Raw genomic sequence first — 20,553 nt, 5'->3', positions numbered from 1 at the left:
ATCTCATATAATCATGCTTCATTATATACCTTAAATTTTTACAAAATTTACAATCGATTAATTAGTAGGTGCAACCAGAATTGTAGAAATATTTATTAAATTTTTTATATGAAAATCAAGATACTCATATAAATTTTAGCTCATTTAAATACTCGATTCACATTTCATAAACAAATCAAGTTCAAACATTGAAAATTTTAAATAAGTCAATCTTGAACCACTTATAATTATACCAAGCCAAGTTTGAATCATGATATACTCGACTCAGACTCAGCCCGATTACAGCCCTAGATTCCATATGATTGTCCAAATATAGCCATTCATGATTTTATGTATTTAAGATGTCTTGATGCCTTAATAAATTCAAATCGAGCAACTTCTAAAATATGTAATTTATCTCACGAATGATATATTGGCTTAGGCATCTTTATGACACATCTTATCTCATCTTATCAACGATATTATCATGATTAGAAAACTGTTACAAATTCTAATCCAAATAATTGCACGCTTACGTACCTAAAGACTTTGTGTGTAGATAATCAAATAATTTTTCCAGTTGCATTATCAATAATCATTAAGCTTAATTCATCATGACATATGACAATATGAAATAACTTTACAATATAGTTCCAAATAACAAAGAGCTACCATGAAGTGAGCCAGGCATAAACAACTAAAACGCAATTCATACATACCACCAAAGTATTTACAAATCTAACACCTAAATTCTATTTTTTTTTTACAATTGTACCGCCAAAATCAATATGTATGTAAATATTCCAATTTAATGACAAGAATAAAGTCATTGAGCTGCAATGATGTAAAAATAATAAGAAATTTTCAATCAAAGAGGCATCCCAGGCATTCTACAACATAAAACCTAAATGAAGCAAGAATTTCTTATTCAAGAATTACATTGTTCTAATCAAAATTTTAATACAATAAATGAGGAGAAAGTGCCTCTCCTCTTTAGAAATCCAACAAACCTATCTACTTCAGAGTGCAATTAAAATCAAGGGACATTTACATACATACCACCCAATTCTTATATATTTACACATCTAGCACCTAAACTTTGCTTTTTTTACATTTACACCGCTCAAATCTTCCATATCACATTTAATTTTTAAAAAGTGAAATATATATTTTCATGTTATAAGGCAGCGTATATGTAAAAATTGAAGTTTAGGTGTTAGATATGTAAAAAGAAAAGGGTCAAAATGGTCTCAGCTCTTTGTAGGAGTCCCTTTTAGTCCCAAAATTCATAAAAGTACCAATTTAATCCCCTAACTATTTTATCGAATGCTAAAATAATCCTCGCTATGCATTATTTCTAATTTTCAACCGATATTAAAACAGTCTAAAGACTAATTTGAGACATTTATAAACTCTGAGACTAAAATGACCCCCTTAAATAGTCAGTGGACTATTTTGATACTTCACTCGATAAGTAAATACGTAAGGATTGAATGGTATGTATGTAATGCAGAAGCGCAGCACTCTAAACTGCGACATTGTGCTGATTTGTGCTATAAATGGAAGGCAGTGAGAAAGACTAGTGTAGCAGGAAGCAGATTAAAGCTTGCTTCAGTGTAAAACAAGGTTTTGTTTGTAATTTTATTAGTCATTCTACTCATAAGAATCTCTTGTGGATTATTGAGACAAACTGATCCAGTAGATCGAAACCTCGTAGGATGAGATATGAGACGAAACCGATATATAGAGCTAAGATGAGACTTACTATAGAACCGAACAACGGGCCATTAACTTCGGATGAGAAAAAATTTAGAAGAAGATATGCGTTAATGATTATTAGTAGAGCAGCGACAACCCAAGTGAGTACCTGCAGAGGAAGAAAGATTCAGAATTGGAGTTTCAGAAATTAAACAGTTGGATTTTTATATAAATTTCTATAGGGAAAAGGGGAAAAAGCCCACACACACACACACACACACACACACACACACACACACAATTCCTATGAATTTACATATATAACACCTACATTTTGGTTTTTACATATATGCCACCCGAATCTTTCAAATCACATAAAAAAGTAACACCATTTAACTTTTAAGAAGTGAAATACACCTTCTCATGCTTAGGCAACGGGGTATTGTATGTAAAAAATGAATGTATAGGTGTTAGATATGTAAATACATAGAAATTGGGGTATGCATGTAAATTTCCCTTTTGAAGAAGCATTTACATGCATACCACCCAATTTCCACATATTTACATATCTAACGCCTAAGCTATACTTTTTATATTTAAACCACCCAAATCTTTTAAATCACATAAAAAAATACCATCATTCTAACTTTCAAGGATTACCTACCTTGCCCACCTTGAAATTTGAAAATCTATTAATAAAGAAGGTACAATTTAATTGTTTGTCCCCTCAGAGTTATATTAATTTGCCCCAATTGACCCCTGCAAACAAACTAAGCCCATATTCAAGTTGGGTCACTTGATTTTTTAGTTTATTGAATTAATAAGAGCCCAATGTTATTAAAGCGATTAAGGAGATAATTAATTTTTTTACAACAATAACAAGCTTTTATCCCACTAAGTGGGGTCGGCTGCAAGAATCCTTTTTCTCCATTGCACCGTGTTGAGTGTCATATTTTCATTTAATTATAATAGATTAAGATATTTTTTTATGCAATAAGCACAAGTCTTTTTAGGTCTACCTCTGTCTTTCTTAACATAAGTCGAATCTAAAACATCTACTCTCCTTACCGTGGAGAGACAACATCAAACGACACAGTGCCAGTTCCTACCAGTTTACTACAGACAGAAGATGCAGCCTCTAGCTTCAGAAGTAGAGAGACAACATTATCGAGAGACCAACACATCTTCCAGGCAAAATTCAACCTCAGAGACTTACAGTCAGATTATACCCAAAAGAATATCCAAGCTAACCCCGTCAGAGTAAAAATTGAGTCAAAGTGGAGAATAGGTGAAACAAATTCGCATCCTTGAATTTGTCCCAGCCAGGAAGTGTTGCACGTGTCACGGATTTAGGCACATTGAATCTGATTGCACAACCAGGGGAGTGATCTGTTTCATGGAGCAGAGCATTCTTGAAAAATTTAGTAATGATATAGTAGACACTGAAGACGGTAATGACATAAAACAGGAGAACATGCTTCCAGTTGAAGAGATATCTCGGTGATTCGAAAGAAGATGCAAACTTCAGAGAAAATTCTCAATGTTCAGCCAACAAGGAGGAGAAGTTGTTGATTCCAGTCGACCCCAAGATAGAGATTCAGACTGATGTAACAGTAGTTATTCTAGAAGATAATGACTCTGATGTGATGGGCATCCCGACAGAGTACAAGATTATGGTGCCTCGAGCTAACATTTTGCAGGTATTGAGACGAGCATTAGCAGGACTGACTTTGGATGTCCAAAAGAACAAAGAGCTTGAGAAACTGATACTAGACACAAGTCAATTTCAGATAGAAAAAATTTCAGGCATTTCAAATATATAGCCTATCACCTAAGTTGCCCCTATGGAAGAAGGTCCAAACCGTCAAAGATGGGAAGAATTTGAGTTAATTTTGAATGACGGTTATAACCCATTTAGGGATTAAAATTAGTTCAACTATGCACTCCCAATAGAAGATTAGACAGGATGGATGAGCTGCAATGATGGGAACCACCCCAGGATCCTTGGGAAAAAGAAAATGCCTCTCATGAGTGGTTACACATCAGGATGACCCAATCTGCTAGAGATGTCATTCCAGAGTTGACCTCCTTGAGAGCTTTGTTCATCGGACACATCCAACCGAGTACGTGGAATGGGAGAAGCATATTATATATTTAATCGCTCGGAATTTGGCCCGAGTGAACCTACATCGTTGTGCACCTTCGACTTAAATTGTGCCTAAAGTTGACAGATAAATATATTCTATCAAGATATTCTTTAAAACAACATCTACAAGATTGACTTTTCGGGAGCTTACAACATGACCGACCTAACTACCAAGAGAAGACAGAAAAGCTTCAACTAATGAGGCCGAAGCTCCCCCAACCCTGAGAGGCTAACGCATAGCTTGGGGGCTGAACCGGCCCCAACTGGTTCAGCATAAGAGGGTTCGGTACAGCAAGATACTGAACCGCCTCCTCTCCCTATTTTCATTCGGCGTGAATTATTCCCCCTTCCTGTTTTTGTTTCTTATGTATCCATCTTCTATTTATATGTTATTTCTCTATTTTAGGATTATGGTCTGTGAGATTGATTTCAGATTTCTGTCAAGCATAGCCGTCAGCGCCCTTTTGTCCCATTCGAGTATTGCATCCAATAAATTGGGTGGTGCTCCAGTTATATCCCTCCCCTGAGGTGGTGATCATCGTCCCCGACTTCCCCTCCCTGGCCTGCTGCCACCCCGCCAACGTTCCTATCATCCCCGCTCTCTCCTGCTATCCCCTCTAAGCCGCTCAACCTGCCCCCACAACTTCCTGTGGCATAACCTGCAGTAGCAGATCACCCCAGCTCCATGCAGGTTAACATAACCATGCCTTCTGCAGGCTGCCAATAAACCCCTCTCCCACTAACCCACCTTCCCGCGGCAGCCCATCTCCACTTCAGCCTGGTTGTCCGACCACCCTGTCCTCCTACAGCAAGCAAGCCTGCTATACAGCCCTCCAGGCCAGTTTCCTGGACATCATTTTGAGGTTGAACCTGTCAGATTGGCCGCCCGGTCCATTCTGGTTTTTAAAACATGTACATTGTAACAGAAATTGGAAGTTGATGAATGGGCCATTGTAGTGGATGGCGCAAATTAGTTTTTCAGGATTGTTTTGTGACTTTCAAACTGTTATGCATTATAGCTGCAACTACGATTCTTAAAATTAAAATTTTGTTTTAGCCAAATTTTGAGATTTTAAGAAAGCAATTAACTTGAATTTTTTTAATCAGAAATCAGACCCTGAGATATGCAAAAACTGAACATAGACAATACAATGACAACCTATGACAATCATTTGTAAAAACCTACAATAAGACATCCTGCATAAAATTTAGTATCAAAATGGCTAAATGTGTGGTTCAGAGAATTTGACAATGACAATGACAACCTATGACAATCATTGAGTTCAGTTTTATGATATAGATGAAAACAAAACCAAGAAAATTAAAATTGTTGTATGGGAGAATGGATCTAATGCAATGCGTGATTGTTAATTAATGTCCTAATAATTAGTATATTTAATTGTTCAGAAAATTTTCTTCAAACTTTAAGTTCTCTATACTGTCTATTCCCGTTAAGTGTTATCACCCAGATTATTCGAATCCTAATAATTAGTCTATATTAATTATTAATAACATTTTTCTTCATCATTGTCGTTGCATCCAATCAAGTCTAGTTGTAAATCACATATAGAGTCCAACAAATGAGTTGAATTACATCTACAGATTTATGGTTTTATCTTTGAGACAGCTTCCTGATTCCATTATCATTCATGCGTCATATTCAACTGCAATATTCATTATTCATACACATAAATTGCACAATAACTACACCAATGAAATTCCATACATGGTGAAAATTTGAAGGCTAAAATGATTATACAACTGAAATATTTATTATTCTAAAATTTCTACTGAAATTGCAAGGTGCAGATGACCTACTACTTTTGCATGCGTCATTCATGAAGCGCCCTAAAAATAATGTCCTAAGGGGAGAGCGTAGATAGTATTTGTATTCTCTCTCGCAAACTAAGTTCAATTTCAACACTGACATTATTAGAAGCTGAGATTACTTAATGAGATTCAAAAACAAACAAATGATATATTGGGCAGGAGGTATTAGTGGAAATTACCCTTGTTAGATGACCAATCTTGAAATTTCCCATAACTTGCTCCTTCGATACCAAAGTAAGAAGAGGGATAAGAGCAAAAGGAATTTGTACCGACTGAAGAACATTCAACCATTCGTTCAAAACATCTAACGCGGCATCAGATGTGTCGAAAAAGAGAGCAACAATCATCGTCGGCACAATTGCAAAGCTTCTTGTTATCAACGCCCTGAGCCACTTCTTCAATCTAAGATTGAGAAATCCTCCCATAATAAACTGCCCCGCATAAGTTCCAGTAATGGTGCTGCTTTGTCCTGCAGCTAATAGTCCTATACCCCATATGTAAAGAATAGGTAGAAGGCCTCCGCCATACTTCTGTTCTAAGTACTGCCCCGCATTCTCGAGTCCAATAGCGCCAGCTTCCTTACTCCCATAAAACCCTTTTGCAAAAACAGTCGTCACAAACAAATTTATCATGAAGGAGACGATGAGAGCAATAGTTGACTCTATGGTGTAATAATGTAACGCTTCTTGAACACGATTTTTCTTGTTAGGATCGACCTTTCTGGACTGAACCAGAGCCGAATGGAGATACACGTTATGTGGCATAATTACACAACCAACTACCCCGACGGCCTGCCTTATTGTTCTGGAGTTCAGTTTAGGAACTAAAATGCCTGCGAAAACAGCCGAGAGTTAATCATAGTTAGAAATTGAATAGGGCCAGAGCATTGCCTTTGTAAGAGAGAAGGAAGATTTACAAGCATGCCACTAAATTCCTATGTAGTTACATATCTAACATCTAAACTTCAATTTTTACATACATGCCATTTTATATTTGCATGAAAAGATGTATGTCACTGCTTAAAAGTTGAAATGATGGTATTTTTTATGTGATATGAAAGATTTGGGTGTTATAAATGTAAAAAGTAAACTTTAGGTGTTAGAGATGTCAATACATAAAAATTGGCTGGCATGTATGTAAATGCCCCAAAAAAGAATTACCAATCAGAAGCTCCCTTCCGCTAGGTTTGGCTTCTCCGAACATCCAAGCAAAAGAAACGGCCATAGTTGAAATGAGAACAGCAAAGAAGGCTTCCAACTTTCTAACCCCATAGTTTTCCAGGAAAAGAAAGATAAAACTGCCAAAGATAAATAATAGCAATAAATTTATAGAGCATTTTGATTAAAATTTCAATATTAAAAGAAGTAATAAACCTTTACTCGAGATCTCTAAAACCAACAGCATTTATATATATATGCTTATATGATTAAATAGATAAATAGTTCATGTTATTGGATAAAAACAAAAAACAAAGGGAACAGTTGTAGCTTCATTTAAACCCTATAAATTGCTTATAATTGTCGAGCTTCCTTAATAACAAGGTAGAATCCAAAAACTATGCTTTTCTCGTTCAAATGATTTTCAGAAAGGAAAACATCAATGGATTATTACGTAAGAAGAAGGGTCCGTTTTGGGTAGTTTATTTAGGTGCGGTGGCATTTTCAAAACGCCGCCGCAGTGTTTGGAATTCACGTTCGAGCAGATTATTTCTACCGCACTACGTTCGTGTAATCGAATTTCGTTAGGTCCTTCAACGCGGGTGAAGACCCGAGTCCCGCGTTCAGCTTCTATCATTGCCCTAGATACCCCAAATCTCCCTCACGCTCTCCCTCCCTGGAATTGTCACCCTAGAGGAGATCGAACCGCATTTCTTTTGATTTTTCTTTTTGATTCGTAAGGTATGTTTTCCCAGTTCGATGACACAGATTTTGATTATTGGAGGATGCAGATAAAGGACTACCTCTATGGGAAGAAACTTCATCTTCCATTATTGGGGAAAATACCTGAAATAATGGATGAAGCTGAATGGAATCTGTTGGATCGACAGTTTCTCGAGATTATTTGATTGACCATATCGAAGTCTGTTGCACACATCGTCGTCAATGAGAGAACGACTGCAGATCTTATGGCAGCCCTGTCAGGTATGTATGAAAAGTCATCGGCGAATAATAAGATATATTTGATGAAGAAGTTGTTATTCAATTTAAAGATGGTGGAATGTACGTCTGTTGTACAACATCTGAATGATTTTAGTGCTATCACAAAGCAATTATCTTATGTGGAAATTGAATTTGATGATGAGATATGTGTATTGATCTTGTTAGCTTAATTGTCAAATAGCTGGGAAGTTATGAGGATAGCTGTCAGTAATTCTGCACGTAAATCAAAACTGAAATTTGAAGATATTTGTGATTTGATTTTGGCCGAGGGTTGGCAACGCAGAAAAATTTCCTCCAGGTTTCAAGTGACAGGGAGGATAGTTCGTGGGAAGACGATCGTTCGCGCGAAGCAGATCCTTCGCGACAGGCATATCATTCGTTTGGGATCTGCGCGAGAACATTACGGAGAAGATCAGGACAGGGTTGTGTGCGGTTCGGGCGAACAAGACAAAGGCGATTTCGGCGAAGCAGATCGTTCGAAGGAGGCGCAGTTCGATCGAGAGGTTTCTTCTGCAAGTCAACGGAAATCCTTGCCCGCATGCGGACACGCGGAGCAACTTCCTTCGCGAGGACCGTCATGATCGGACCAGGCAGCGACGGATTCAGCGAGCAGGAGAGCTACACGCGCTACAGAGGAGGTTTGGCTTCGGGGTTCAGAATGTTCGGTGGCAAAGGATTTCAGCGAAAGGCCCGCGACCAGTGGCAAACAGAAATTCGACGGCGGTTACGGAAGCATCTCGCAGCACTGGAACGCAGGGCTTCGGTTCGTTCGAGACGGCAGCAGTTCGCGGGTGCAGTTGTGCAGTTGCGACAGGTGGTGCTCGGCCAACGGAGTTCATAAGTTCGTCGCAAGAGAAGTTGCGGCAGGTGCAGTTGTGCAGTTGCGACAGGTGGTGCTCCGTCAGCGGAGTTCGCAAGTTCGTCACAGGAGTTGCAGCAGGTGCAGTTGCGACAGGTGGTACTCGGCCAGCGGAGTTCGCAAGTTTTTCGCATGAGATTTTGCGGGGCAGGTGCAGTTGCGACAAGTGGTGCTCGGCCAGCGGAGTTCGCAAGTTTGTCGCAAGAGTTGATGCAGGTGCAGTTGCGATATATGATGTTTAGTCAACCAAATTCGCAGGTTTGTCCGGGATAAATTGTAACAGGTGGAGTTTGGCTGGTGTCTGCAGTATTTCAGTCGAATTTTTGTGCGAACAAGAAAGGTGTTTCGTGTGAAAAAAATTTGATTCATGAATCACAAGAAACTGCGGGAAAATTGTTGCAATTGACATGAAAATTTCAGGTTTATTTGATTTTCTTTGCGGTGTGGATTTTCTTTGACGCAAAGCATGAAAAGTTCACTGCATAATTAATTTTAAATGACAATGTCTGGTATAAAATTTGAGGTAATGAAGTTCAATGAAACAGAGAACTTTAAATTGTGGCAAACAAGGGTGAAAGATTTGTTGGCACAACAAAGAATTTTGCAGGCATGGTATTATCTATAAACTGTTGCGGAGTCCAGTTGTATGTGGAGTTAACTCTGTCAGATCATATAATGAAAATGCAGCGGAAAGTTGAACAAGTCAGGTATTTTCAACAAGTCCTTGCGTTACTTGAACTTGTTGAATGTTTGTAGTTGTTAGTTGGCATGGTTGCCCAATCCACTTTTGTGTAAGAAACTTCATGATATTTTTCTCCTAAGGAGCTGAATATTCGCAAGGTGGAGATTTTTACCTAAAGGGTTAGATATTCGCCAAGGTAGAGATTGTTAGGTATGGCTCATATACCAAGAATTTGGAGTCTCTTGGATTTGGAGATGTGTGTCTCTTGGATTAGTGGGTTGGGGGGAGCGAGGACATGTTTGTAATTATCTGTGTGTTTTATCTATAAATAGATGTGTAACCCTATGGGTATGTAACTCCTATGAAATAGTGAAATTCGCCGCTCTACTCCCGATGATGCAGACATCTTTGTCGAACCACGTAAATCTGTGTTCTTTTGGTGTGAATTTTCTCGTTCTATTTTTTCGCTTCGTCATCGATCATTTTATATTTAAATTTCAAATATACCACAACATTCCCTCACAGTCAATTCGTAAGGAACGCTTTCCCTAGAGCGATCGAATGTCTCTGGTCGTGAATAGTTCTTTGTAGATATCGAACGTCGTTGTTCTTTGTTTTTTTTCTTCCTTGACCGAAGAGCAAGTATTTTCGTCTTCTTCATTTTATTTTTAACTTGAACAATGCGAATGGTTCTTTGCCCTAGAATTCCTCTTGTTTTTTGTTGGGTGTGAAGAAAAGTGTGGAGAATGAATTCCTTATATCGGGGTCGAATTTCGTTTTGATTTTTGTAGCTCGTTTCGATTTTTGTTGGTTGTTGCATGACCGAAAAAATGATTTTCTTCTTCTTCTTTTTATTTCAAGTCGTCTTTTTATTTCAAGTTTCTTCTTCTTCTTTTTATTTCAAGTCGAAAAGCAAGGATTTTTTCATGGCGTGAGGAATAATTTGTGAGCCCCTTATAGAAGGAATGAAAGGCTTAAGAGTTGTCTATGAGCTACTATAAATTCTTGTTTTTCAAGTTTATGAGTTGTTGTTTGGGTTGCAAGTAATTCCTGCTTATAGGAAACATGGGTATGAGCTTGGTTAATTAAAATGTTGTTATTAATTCCTGCTTATGAGCTGCATATTTATGTATTCATTGCAATCCCCATTGGTGGCAAATGCCATCGTCCTTAGTATGGATTATGCCTTTGATGCAAGTTATGAAAATTGATTTGATTATTTGTAAAATGTATAACCAAAGGAGACATGTACATCTAGCTTGGCTTCGTTCAAAAAAGCAAATCTTGATTTGGTTATAAATTGAAGATTGTGGCTTGGTTCATGACAATCCATCTCAAATCATTACTATATTGTTTATTCTCCTATAGTAGCTTAATAGCTTGTATTTCTAATGTTTCAAACCTATATCTACCTTGTCATTGAGAGGATTCAATACTCTTATCTTTCGTTTTATGTTAAGAATGACAATGGTTATAACATTGGGGAGTTAAATACATACAAAATAGCAATGTTTGTTTGGTCTTTCTGATACAGGGATCCGAATTTACTGGTTGTACCTGCTTTTGGTTTATTGTTCATAAGCATATGTGAGGCTTTGTGTTTTATATTAGGCTTTCAAATGGCATTTATGCGACTTTCAACTTTTATATGAAACATTTTTCAGACTTTTCTAGCTGTCAAAATGCGAAACAGAAGAGAAAAACTGGCATTCGGTTTTTAGCATACAAGAAAAGGGAGGAATAATGAAAACATGTTCTATTTTTATTTGTTAGTTGTGAAACTTTTATTATCACCAAAGGGATAAAATGGAGGAAGAATTGCATATTGTAGTGTTCTCCCTTAAGATTTATAGTTATGTAACCTTACACAATTGCATAATAAAACATGTTTGATGTCTTACCGTGAATATAGGTCTTTGACTGAACCACATAATTCTTTTGTGCCCTTATATATATATATATATATATATATATATATATTTGAGCAAATAGCTACTCTGTTGTTTGTATTTGTGGCAAATCCTTTGAAAGTTGTGTCAATGTGATTATTTGGAGACTATTGTTGTTGTTGGCTTGCTGTTGTTGTTGGTTTGTGTTGTTGTTGTCTTGAGATTCATAATTATAAGCTTTGTGCATTCAGCTATATGAATTTTTTTATGCAATATGGAATTTTTCATATAGTTTCATCATGACTAAGACAAGTGAAGGTGGTCCGTCAGCGATGTGGGATAAGGAAGTTACCAATATTTTCTGTAATCTCTGCATCACCGAGATTGAGATCGAGAAGAGGCCAACCACCTATTTCAACAAGGAAAGTTAGCAGAATATAGCTAAAAGGTTTAAAGAACTGACTGGAAGGGAATATGACAGGCTGAAGTTTAAAAATAAATGGGATCAATTAAAGGAGTGAAAAATTTGGAAGGAGCAGAAACGTGGATCCACGGGATTGGGTTGGGATCTCATTTAACGGACAATTCATGCTCCAGATGAATTGTGGACCAAGAAATTAGAGGTAAATTTGTCATTATCATTTTGTTTATTACAAATATTTCTGATTTATCAATTATCACCCCTAAACCCCCTTCTCAATGTAATGTTACAGACAATGCCGACAGCAAAAAAATAAAAACAGAGCGAAATAGAGTCAGATCTTGAGGACAAACTTCATATAATGTTTAAGGGGGTTGGCGACGGAAAAGCATGCATTCAGCCCTAGTGAAACGGGGTTTGCAGGTATACCAGATGATTTCACGTCAGAGTCGGTGACAGCTGATGAATAAATACATAGTGAACCAGAGAGAGTTGGGGGAGTCAAGCTCACAGTCGAAAAGGCCCAGGCAAGAAAGAAGGAAGAAAGAGAAGGAGATTTTTGTTAAAATTTCATTTGACCGACTCATAGATGTTTTTGGAGCTCCACCGCCTGCTCCACTTCCTGACAGCACTATCTTTGATTGTCTTCAAACTTTGACAATTATCCCTGAATTAGTTGCGAATAGGCGTTTTCATGCATTATGTATGAAAAAGTTGGAGGATCTAACACGTAAGCAAATATTCATGGCGATGGAACCAGAGCTGCGCATCGAGTATTTGCGTGTTCTTATGGATGAATGAGTTTTTCTACGTTTTCTTTTGTTGTATTATGAACTCTTTGAAATTAGGTACTCATTGATTATTTGGAGTTTTTTTTTTAATTGTACTTCTACATGATTCCTGAATGCCTTTTAGTACAGCTCTATACAGTTATTTTGTAATTGGCTGAGTGTTCACCTTGTTTATTTCTCGTTCGCTCTATTGGTTAGAAATTGTTGAACTAACTAACATCTTTCTTTCTTTCGGATGGATCCGCAACATGAACGTCGTAAGAGAATGACATTGGTTGCAGCTATTGTCATATTACTGTTGGAGTATTACCGATCAGGCAACGTATACCCCGTATGACCTCCAGCTTTGTTGGGGACAAATGAGTAGGTGAGATGATTTCTAGACATCCAATTAGGTTCATCAATATATTCCGAATGACTGTACCGATATTTATGGATCTCCTGCAAGAGTTATCCCTGAATCACAGACTCCAAGATTCTTCGAGAACGACGAGAAGGGAGGTATTGGCTATAACGCTATATATTCTGTCACAGAATGAATCAATTAGATGTGCTATGGAGAGATTTCAGCATTCATCGGAGACAATAAGTCATTATTTCTCTAAAGACATACAACCACTTGTTAGCTTAGTCATTAAAATCGTGAGGCCAGAGGATCTATCATTTGTTAATATTTCAAGACAAATCGCAACCGATCCCCGTTACATGTCTTACTTCAAGGTAACTTTTTTTTTTTTACCTCCAAACCAAAATATAAATATTTTCTAATCCTGTAAAATAGAACTGCATAGGTGCAACTCACGGTACTCACGTTGATGTTCGACTACCCAGCCAGAACAAAGTGGCTTATATTGGTCGAAGTGGTTCACCCACTCAAAATGTCATGACGGTATTTGCTTCAACATTTGTTTCACATATGTTATGGCGGACTGGGAAGTGAGTGCACATGACAGTAGGATTTTCTCCTATGCTACTAGGAATAGATCGTAGTGTTTTCCTCATCCGCCTTCAGGTATGTTTTGATTTATAAAAGTCCAAGTTATATGCATTTATTGCAAATAACAATGTCTACCATAACAGAGAAATACTATTTGGTTGATGCTGGATACCCTATGCAGAATGACTATATGAAGTCATATCCAGACACTAGGTACCATATTCCTGATTTTGAGCGAGCAAGTGGAACTGTTCGTGGTAGGAAAGAAATGTTTAACAAACGTCACTCTTCTTTACGTGGGATAATTGAAAGAATATGTGGAGTTTGGAAGAAGAAATGTGTCATCTTGCGTGATATGTCGTCATATTTATTTCAGAAGCAGGTGCATATTGTGGTGGCAACAATAGCACTTCATAACTTCATCCGACAACATCTTTCACGTTCAAATACAGACTTCAGTATGGCAGATAACAATGGCCTGAATTTCTATGAAGAACCATCAGAATTTTTGATCGGGTCTTCAGTTCCTGAGGTTGAGAATGACTATAATGAATTTGAAATTTATGACACGGAGGGTGTGGCTGAGATGACTGTCCTGAGAAAGCCTATAGCATATGTTATCTATGACAGCTAATTCTCCAAGTCATTTTTTTCTTCACACATTATACATTTATTTTGATGTGCACTTTTTTTTTAAAGATCTGACATTCGACTTTTTTTTGTTTTTTTTATTGTTATCCAACATGAATTTTAGGACTTCAGTGACAGATAGAGTTGTTTTGTGTTATTGTGGACTACAGGCTCTGTTACTAACGTCGCGTCAGCCTCATAGTTATGGAAGAGTTCTACAATTGTCGCAAGGGTGTTTCAGTTCGTTGCGATTTCTTCTGATGGACCGACAGTCTCACAAGTTACACTGTCAGCAATGATGGAAATTTGGTGTTTTCACAGTTTGATGGTGCATCTGAGGACAGACGTAGTCAGAGTTTGAAATTGAATATTTTAATGTTTTTCATTGTAGTTGTACTTGTCTATCATTTTTTGTTTTTTCTGATGCTCACGAGAGTGTGAGAACTGTGTCATCATTTGGAATGATCTATGATGATTTTATGTTTACGTACTATATGCTTCTGTAATACCAATAAATTATTTTGAATAAACTGCCCCAAACAGTTTTAACAGACAGGGGCATGAATGTCATTTATACAGTCATAACTACCAATAAGCTATTCTGAATAGTTTGCCCCAAACAGCAAGCCAGTATATTCTGATAATCTGCAAATTATCAAATTATCAGAATAATTTGTTTATTGACAGATTATAAATAATCAACAGCTGCCCAAACAGACTCGAAATCAAGATCAAGGTATTAAGATCCAAAAACAACAAAGGGAAGAGACAAGAACCAAGTCTTGCCTTTTCCCATTAGGCGATAGTTATTGAGAAGCCTCTTGATATAACTTAAAAGTTTATATTTGCAGCAAACTTAAGATAAAATAGCACAGACAAATAACGTAAGATAATCACTGAACGAGATCATAAAGTTGTTTTATGTATGTATGTGTATCTACATGTATGTATGTATGGATGTGCATATGCATATACATATGCACACATGTATGTGCATCTACATATGTTTGTGTATATGTGTATACATTAGAACTATTACCCTAATTATTAGACTAATTACTATTGCAATTACTATTAGCTCTTATTTGCTTTATTATTTTTTGTTTCCATATTTACGCATTTCCTAGTTGGTTTATTTATAATTTTATGTCTTTACTTCATTTGGGTTTTATAATATGTATTTATATCACTTTTCCTATCAATGAAAGTATGCAGCTCTTCTCAAAATTCGACATGGTATCAGAGCTCTAGGACTATCCGTCGGTCATTTGCAGGAATTATGTCGTCGATCCTTACAGGTTCTCTTTGTTTATGTTCTTCCTGCAACCAGATCTCAGTGCCAGCCTCTCTACACTCATCGCCAGCCTTCTTAAGGGCCACCAGCAGCCAGATCTCAAAGTTGCCGCCTGGAGACTGTAGTTTGGCTTGCGGGCAACTGTTTCCAGCCACCGGAATCCCAACCACCAACGGATTTTCCTTTAGTTTCCAAGGGCCCTTCCAGCCGTTGGTTCTTTCCTTATCCAACTTCCAAGATTTTCCCATGTCTTGACAACCCAACATCACATTTAGCTCAGTTGGAATAATGATGGACTCTTCCGCCTCCGAGCATTCTCCCGACGGTGTACTTGAGTCCACCAGAGGGTCAACATCGATCTCAATCCTTCCACAAATTGGAGGGCCAGAAAAGCACATGAACTTCCTAATCACTACCTATAAACTGAACGGATCTAATTTTCTCCAGTGGCCCCAAACCGACTCTTTGCTCTTCAAGGGACGCTAGAAATTTGGCGCTCACGGGCATGATTCATGAACCTCCTAAAACTTACCCGACATATGAAACTTGGGAAGTGAAAAATTTCATGGTCACGTTGGGGCAATGGAGACTGCGCTTGGACGTTCATGTATGTTTCTCCCTTCTGTCAGTGTGGTATAGACTGCAGTTCTAGATACTTACTCGGATGTAAGGAATTTCAATCAACTTTATGAGGTTTTCAAAAAGATATGTGAGGCAAAATAGGGATTGAGAATAATGAATAGTACTATAATGATTTGGTGGCCTGATGGATAGAATTTGATCTCTATTGTGATTACATGTGGGAATCTCTAACCGATCCTTCCCTATTTCAAAAAATTATAGAAAAAGATCGCATGTTCCATTTTTTTGTTGGCCTTAACAAAATCCTTGATGATGATTGGGGTCATATCCTTGGTCGGGATCCCCTTCCATCCATTCGTGCTGCTTTCACATAAATTGAAATGAACAGAACCAGAGAATTGTCATGCTTGACACTCCACTTCAGTCGAATCATCTGTCTTGGCCATTTATAATATTCAACGCTCATCAAACTCTCCTCGAGCCACTGAGTCTACTTATGATTACTATCACAAACCCAACCATATTCAAGAAAATAGTTAAAAACTTAATGGGAACTGGAATACAAACTTTAAACAAAATCCTTCTTTGTCAAGGATCTTACTAAGGCATCTAAATCTACTACGATGCAACTGGCTCCCACTTAGAACACTCCAAAATCACCCCTTATAAGAGTCAAATGAAGGAATTAATCAAACTTCTCGGATCCAATCAATTCACTTTCGGCCCATCAACCTCCCACGTTTGTCAAGGTATCACTCATTTGGCATTCACCTTTTTTTAGTCCATAGATAATTGATTCGGGTTCATGGGCCACAAGACTAGGTGCGTTAACTTTATTACTGGTAAAGGATTGATTGTATTAACAATCGATCTAACTCGGAAACTTGTATTACATGTCCCTTTGTTGAAATGTAACATATCATCTGTTAGTAAGCTAACACATGACATGGAATGTGTTGTTAATTTTTCTCCTGATGTTTGTCTTTCAATATCGCCTTTCAGGGGAGATGATTGAAACTAGTAAAAGAGTAATCAGGCTTTACTTCTTCCAATAGAAAGTCATGGAGAACGAGAACACTTCTCCCAGTAATTGCATTTTTTTTCTCGATTCACTGAATGTTCTATTATGTTGTTGTATTATCGTTTGGGTTATCCCAATTTTCAGAATTTAAAACAGTTGTATCTGTCGATATTTACTAATAAAAATCTTGCTAACTTCAGATATGAGATTTGTCAACTAGCTAAACATCATCGCATTCCTCATTAATCTCATTTGTTTACGCCTTCCGCTCCCTTCTCTTCTAAAGTCATTTTCGGATACTAAATATCACATTCCTGATTAAAGATCAAGTAATGCGCTTCGGGTAGGAAAAAGATATTTCACTAGAAAAATTCATCCTTACGCACTGTTATTGAAAGAATATTTGGAGTTTAGAAGAAAAAAATGAGTCATAAAGCGTGAAATGTTGACAAATCTATTTTTTAAACAAGTGTGATTGTGGTCACCACACTGATGCTCCACAATTATATTGGACGGCATCCTTTGCGTAGTTACATTAACTTCAACAGAGTTGATAAGATCAGTCACATCTCCCTGTTGAAGCATATAAATATCGAGTTTGACAATCTTTATCACAGGCTGAAAGTGATTTGCCTGAAACTAGCACCCAGGATAGGGAAGGTTCATGGAAGATGATATGATTGGAGCGAAATACTAATAACATGGTTGGAGGGTTGAATTGAGGGGTTGTCTGTTATTTTGCTTTCACTTCATTTGCAATGTGTTATAATAACATTTATTGTTTGTTGTATCGTTGTTTTATGCAAATAATGTTTATTCTGAATCTCAATTTTATTTTCAGTTCTTATGCATTTATTATTTCCCGCTTGGATGACCGATAAGGCAGTCGTGCATATAATATGTAATCTAAATATTGCATGTTTTATTTTTAATTATTGAAGACTATGATGAGACATTTCACCTTAAGGGTTCATTTGGATGGCTTATATGTCGTTATTGGTTTCTGTCACATGTAAAATCTCAATGATGACAGCCAAGTTCTCCTTTTTTTGGTGCTATGATTTTTTAGGTTCTTTTGAATAATTTTTTTTTGTGATATTCATATGTGACACATACAAGTTTGGTATTACGTAGTTTAAAGGCAACTAAGAACTTTTTTTATAAGGTATTTTCTCTTCTTATAGTGAAAGATTCGTCGGTTTATACTGTGCTCTCTGAAACCTCACAGTTTAATTAAACTTGCATTAACTTTTTATAATATTTTTTTCGCTAATGATGCATCTATGGATTTGTGTTTTGTTATTTTAAATCTTCAAAAAAGATGAGTTTGAGGATCTCTGGTGCCTCCAAAGCATTATACTGCTACTGTGGTCTACAATGTTCTCTAATTACCTTGCGACAGCTACATAGCTACATGAGACAGTTTTACATGTGTCTAAAGAAAATAATAGAAAACTGTTATTTCTTTTAATGGGCAGATGGGTTAAAGGAATCCACCGGCAATAGTGATCGGGCATGATAAGTTTCATTGGAGGACGATTTATCTCGTGAACCACTTACATTTTAAAAATAATATTATCATATCATTAATTATTATATTAATAGTCATTTTTTTATTTTGATTGTTGTATTACTCGTTGTTTTGTGATGTGTCTATTTTTATTTTGTAAAATTTAAGCTGGATATTTGCTTTTAAGTATGGAATAAGCTAATATGAATAGTTTTGTTATGAACAACACTATAGTATAAGAGTAGAAATGTCATTCTACAAATAATAAACAGAAAGCTAGCTTCTCCGCAACAACTTCCAACCACAGTTGTTGCGCAACAGCTTATTAATAAGTTGTAAATGCCCCAAACAGACCCTAAATCTAAGCTCCTAGACCTGAGGTTGCATAACCAAACAAGTGTAGGGATTTTCTAAAATCCAGCACCTAATATTGATTTAATTTTAGTAATCTCCTAAAGAAGAGTTTTCCTACGCATGAAACTTGAATTCAAACCAAAATCTAAACACTTTGCCAGAAACAGAATTTAGCAAGAACAGGATCGGATCCTGATTTTCTAAACAGAGTGCCCAAACTAAATATGCAGACCATGTCCACTTCCTAAGTCTTCCGGCAGTAAATATTCCATCAAAACGAAGCATAAGAACCCGATCTTAAACTGAATTCAAACAACAAAAAAACTACACTCCCTGAATTTTAATGAAAGAAACAATGTAATATATATCAAGATCAAGAAATAGGAACAAATGGGTTTTCATTATGACCTCACCAATCAAGCGCGGTGATGACCACGCCAGACCAAAGCGGCAGCACGCCGCGGCTAAGTATCTTGATCGCAATAGCGCTGCCAATAACCTCCTGTATATCCGCACCAATCAACGCCAACTCCGCCATAACCCACAGCGAAACCCTAGCCCACAACGGGTACTCCTCCCGACAATGCTCAGCCAGATGCCGCCCAGTCGCCACCCCAAGTCTCGCCGACAACATTTGGATTAAAAGCCCCATCATCGTCGCCCACATAAGCAACCACAGCAGCGAGTATCCCGCAATAGCTCCCGCCTGTAAATCACCCTCCAGATTTCCCGGATCCAGGAATGCTATGCTCATCAGAAACCCCGGACCAGTGAATAGCCATAGCTTCCGCCATGAGAAACTCGGTGCATCACCGTCTCTCTCCTCATCATCTGCGCCCGGAACGATGATTTTTTCACTGGATTCGTAGGCCTTCTCTTCGTCATCTTCGAGTTCCGGCGAGCTGGAAGAAAGGAGAGTGCTGGCTTCCTCGTCGGAGGGAGACGGCATGGAGGGGCTACGGAGGCTATCGCCGACGGAGGCGGCTGCGGCGAGGGAACGGAGGAAGGAAAAGAAGAAGCAGTTTTCGTCGGGAGAAGAGGGGAGCGGAGGGAGGCTTATATCGACCGGAGTCATGTTTGCCGTAGTAGCTATCGTGTCGTCGTGTTTGCGTTTAGGTGGAGCCCAACATTTCTTATCTTTGATAAAATTTAGCAATTCTTTTTGTTTTTAATAGAAGAGGATTGTTTTTGTAATTAATGATTTTTTACCACTAATTTGATTTTTTAAGAATATCTTCCTTGTATTTGAGTAAGGCCATGTTTGAATAGTCAAGTGAAGCTCCGTAGGCAATCTTTCATCATTTTAAACGGCAAATTGTAAATTTAAGTTCTGTGAACATGACTTTTAAAATAGTTTTGTGCTTGGCCACACTAGGCCTAAAGCATATAAAAATTTTAAATAACAAAAAAATAATAATAATTTATGGGAGCTACAAGTGTCTTCAAACTAACAGTATGAGAACTCTAATGACATACTTTCATTTTATTTTCTATCAAAGTGCTACAAATTCGAACATTTCAACTAGCTCTCTTATATCCCAGGCACATATAGAGCTTTCCTCTCTAAAAGTATAGCTTTGATTGAATGATTTTAAGCCCTTGATGGCTCTTACTTTTGTGATTCATCATATTTTTCGCCTCTTTATCTTCTCATTTCTATCTCTTCTCTCGTATATTACCCCCGCGTTATTCAGGTGTTATTGTATGTTATTCAGGTGTTATTGTATTCTGTGAATATTTCTAATGTTATAATAACACAATAGGGAATATT

At 37.3% G+C, this 20,553-nt stretch overlaps 1 protein-coding gene across 1 annotated transcript; it reads right to left on the bottom strand.

The window, feature by feature from the left end:
* Positions 1-1,149: 1,149 nt before the first annotated feature.
* Positions 1,150-19,881, bottom strand: LOC110029181 (metal transporter Nramp3-like). Its single transcript, XM_020731351.1, has 4 exons — positions 19,196-19,881; positions 6,814-6,950; positions 5,833-6,485; positions 1,150-1,846 (listed from the first exon to the last, which is right to left on the bottom strand). Exons 1-4 carry the CDS (start codon positions 19,855-19,857, stop codon positions 1,637-1,639), a joined length of 1,662 nt encoding a protein of 553 aa, XP_020587010.1. The 5' UTR covers positions 19,858-19,881; the 3' UTR covers positions 1,150-1,636.
* Between the last annotated feature and the right edge of the window lie 672 nt (positions 19,882-20,553).

The sequence above is a fragment of the Phalaenopsis equestris genome, unplaced genomic scaffold (genome assembly GCF_001263595.1).
Source record: "Phalaenopsis equestris unplaced genomic scaffold, ASM126359v1 Scaffold000552, whole genome shotgun sequence".
In the NCBI taxonomy this organism is placed as follows: Eukaryota; Viridiplantae; Streptophyta; class Magnoliopsida; order Asparagales; family Orchidaceae; genus Phalaenopsis; species Phalaenopsis equestris.
Note: the sequence above shows the minus strand (reverse complement) of the source record. Positions and strands in the feature narration are given on the sequence as shown.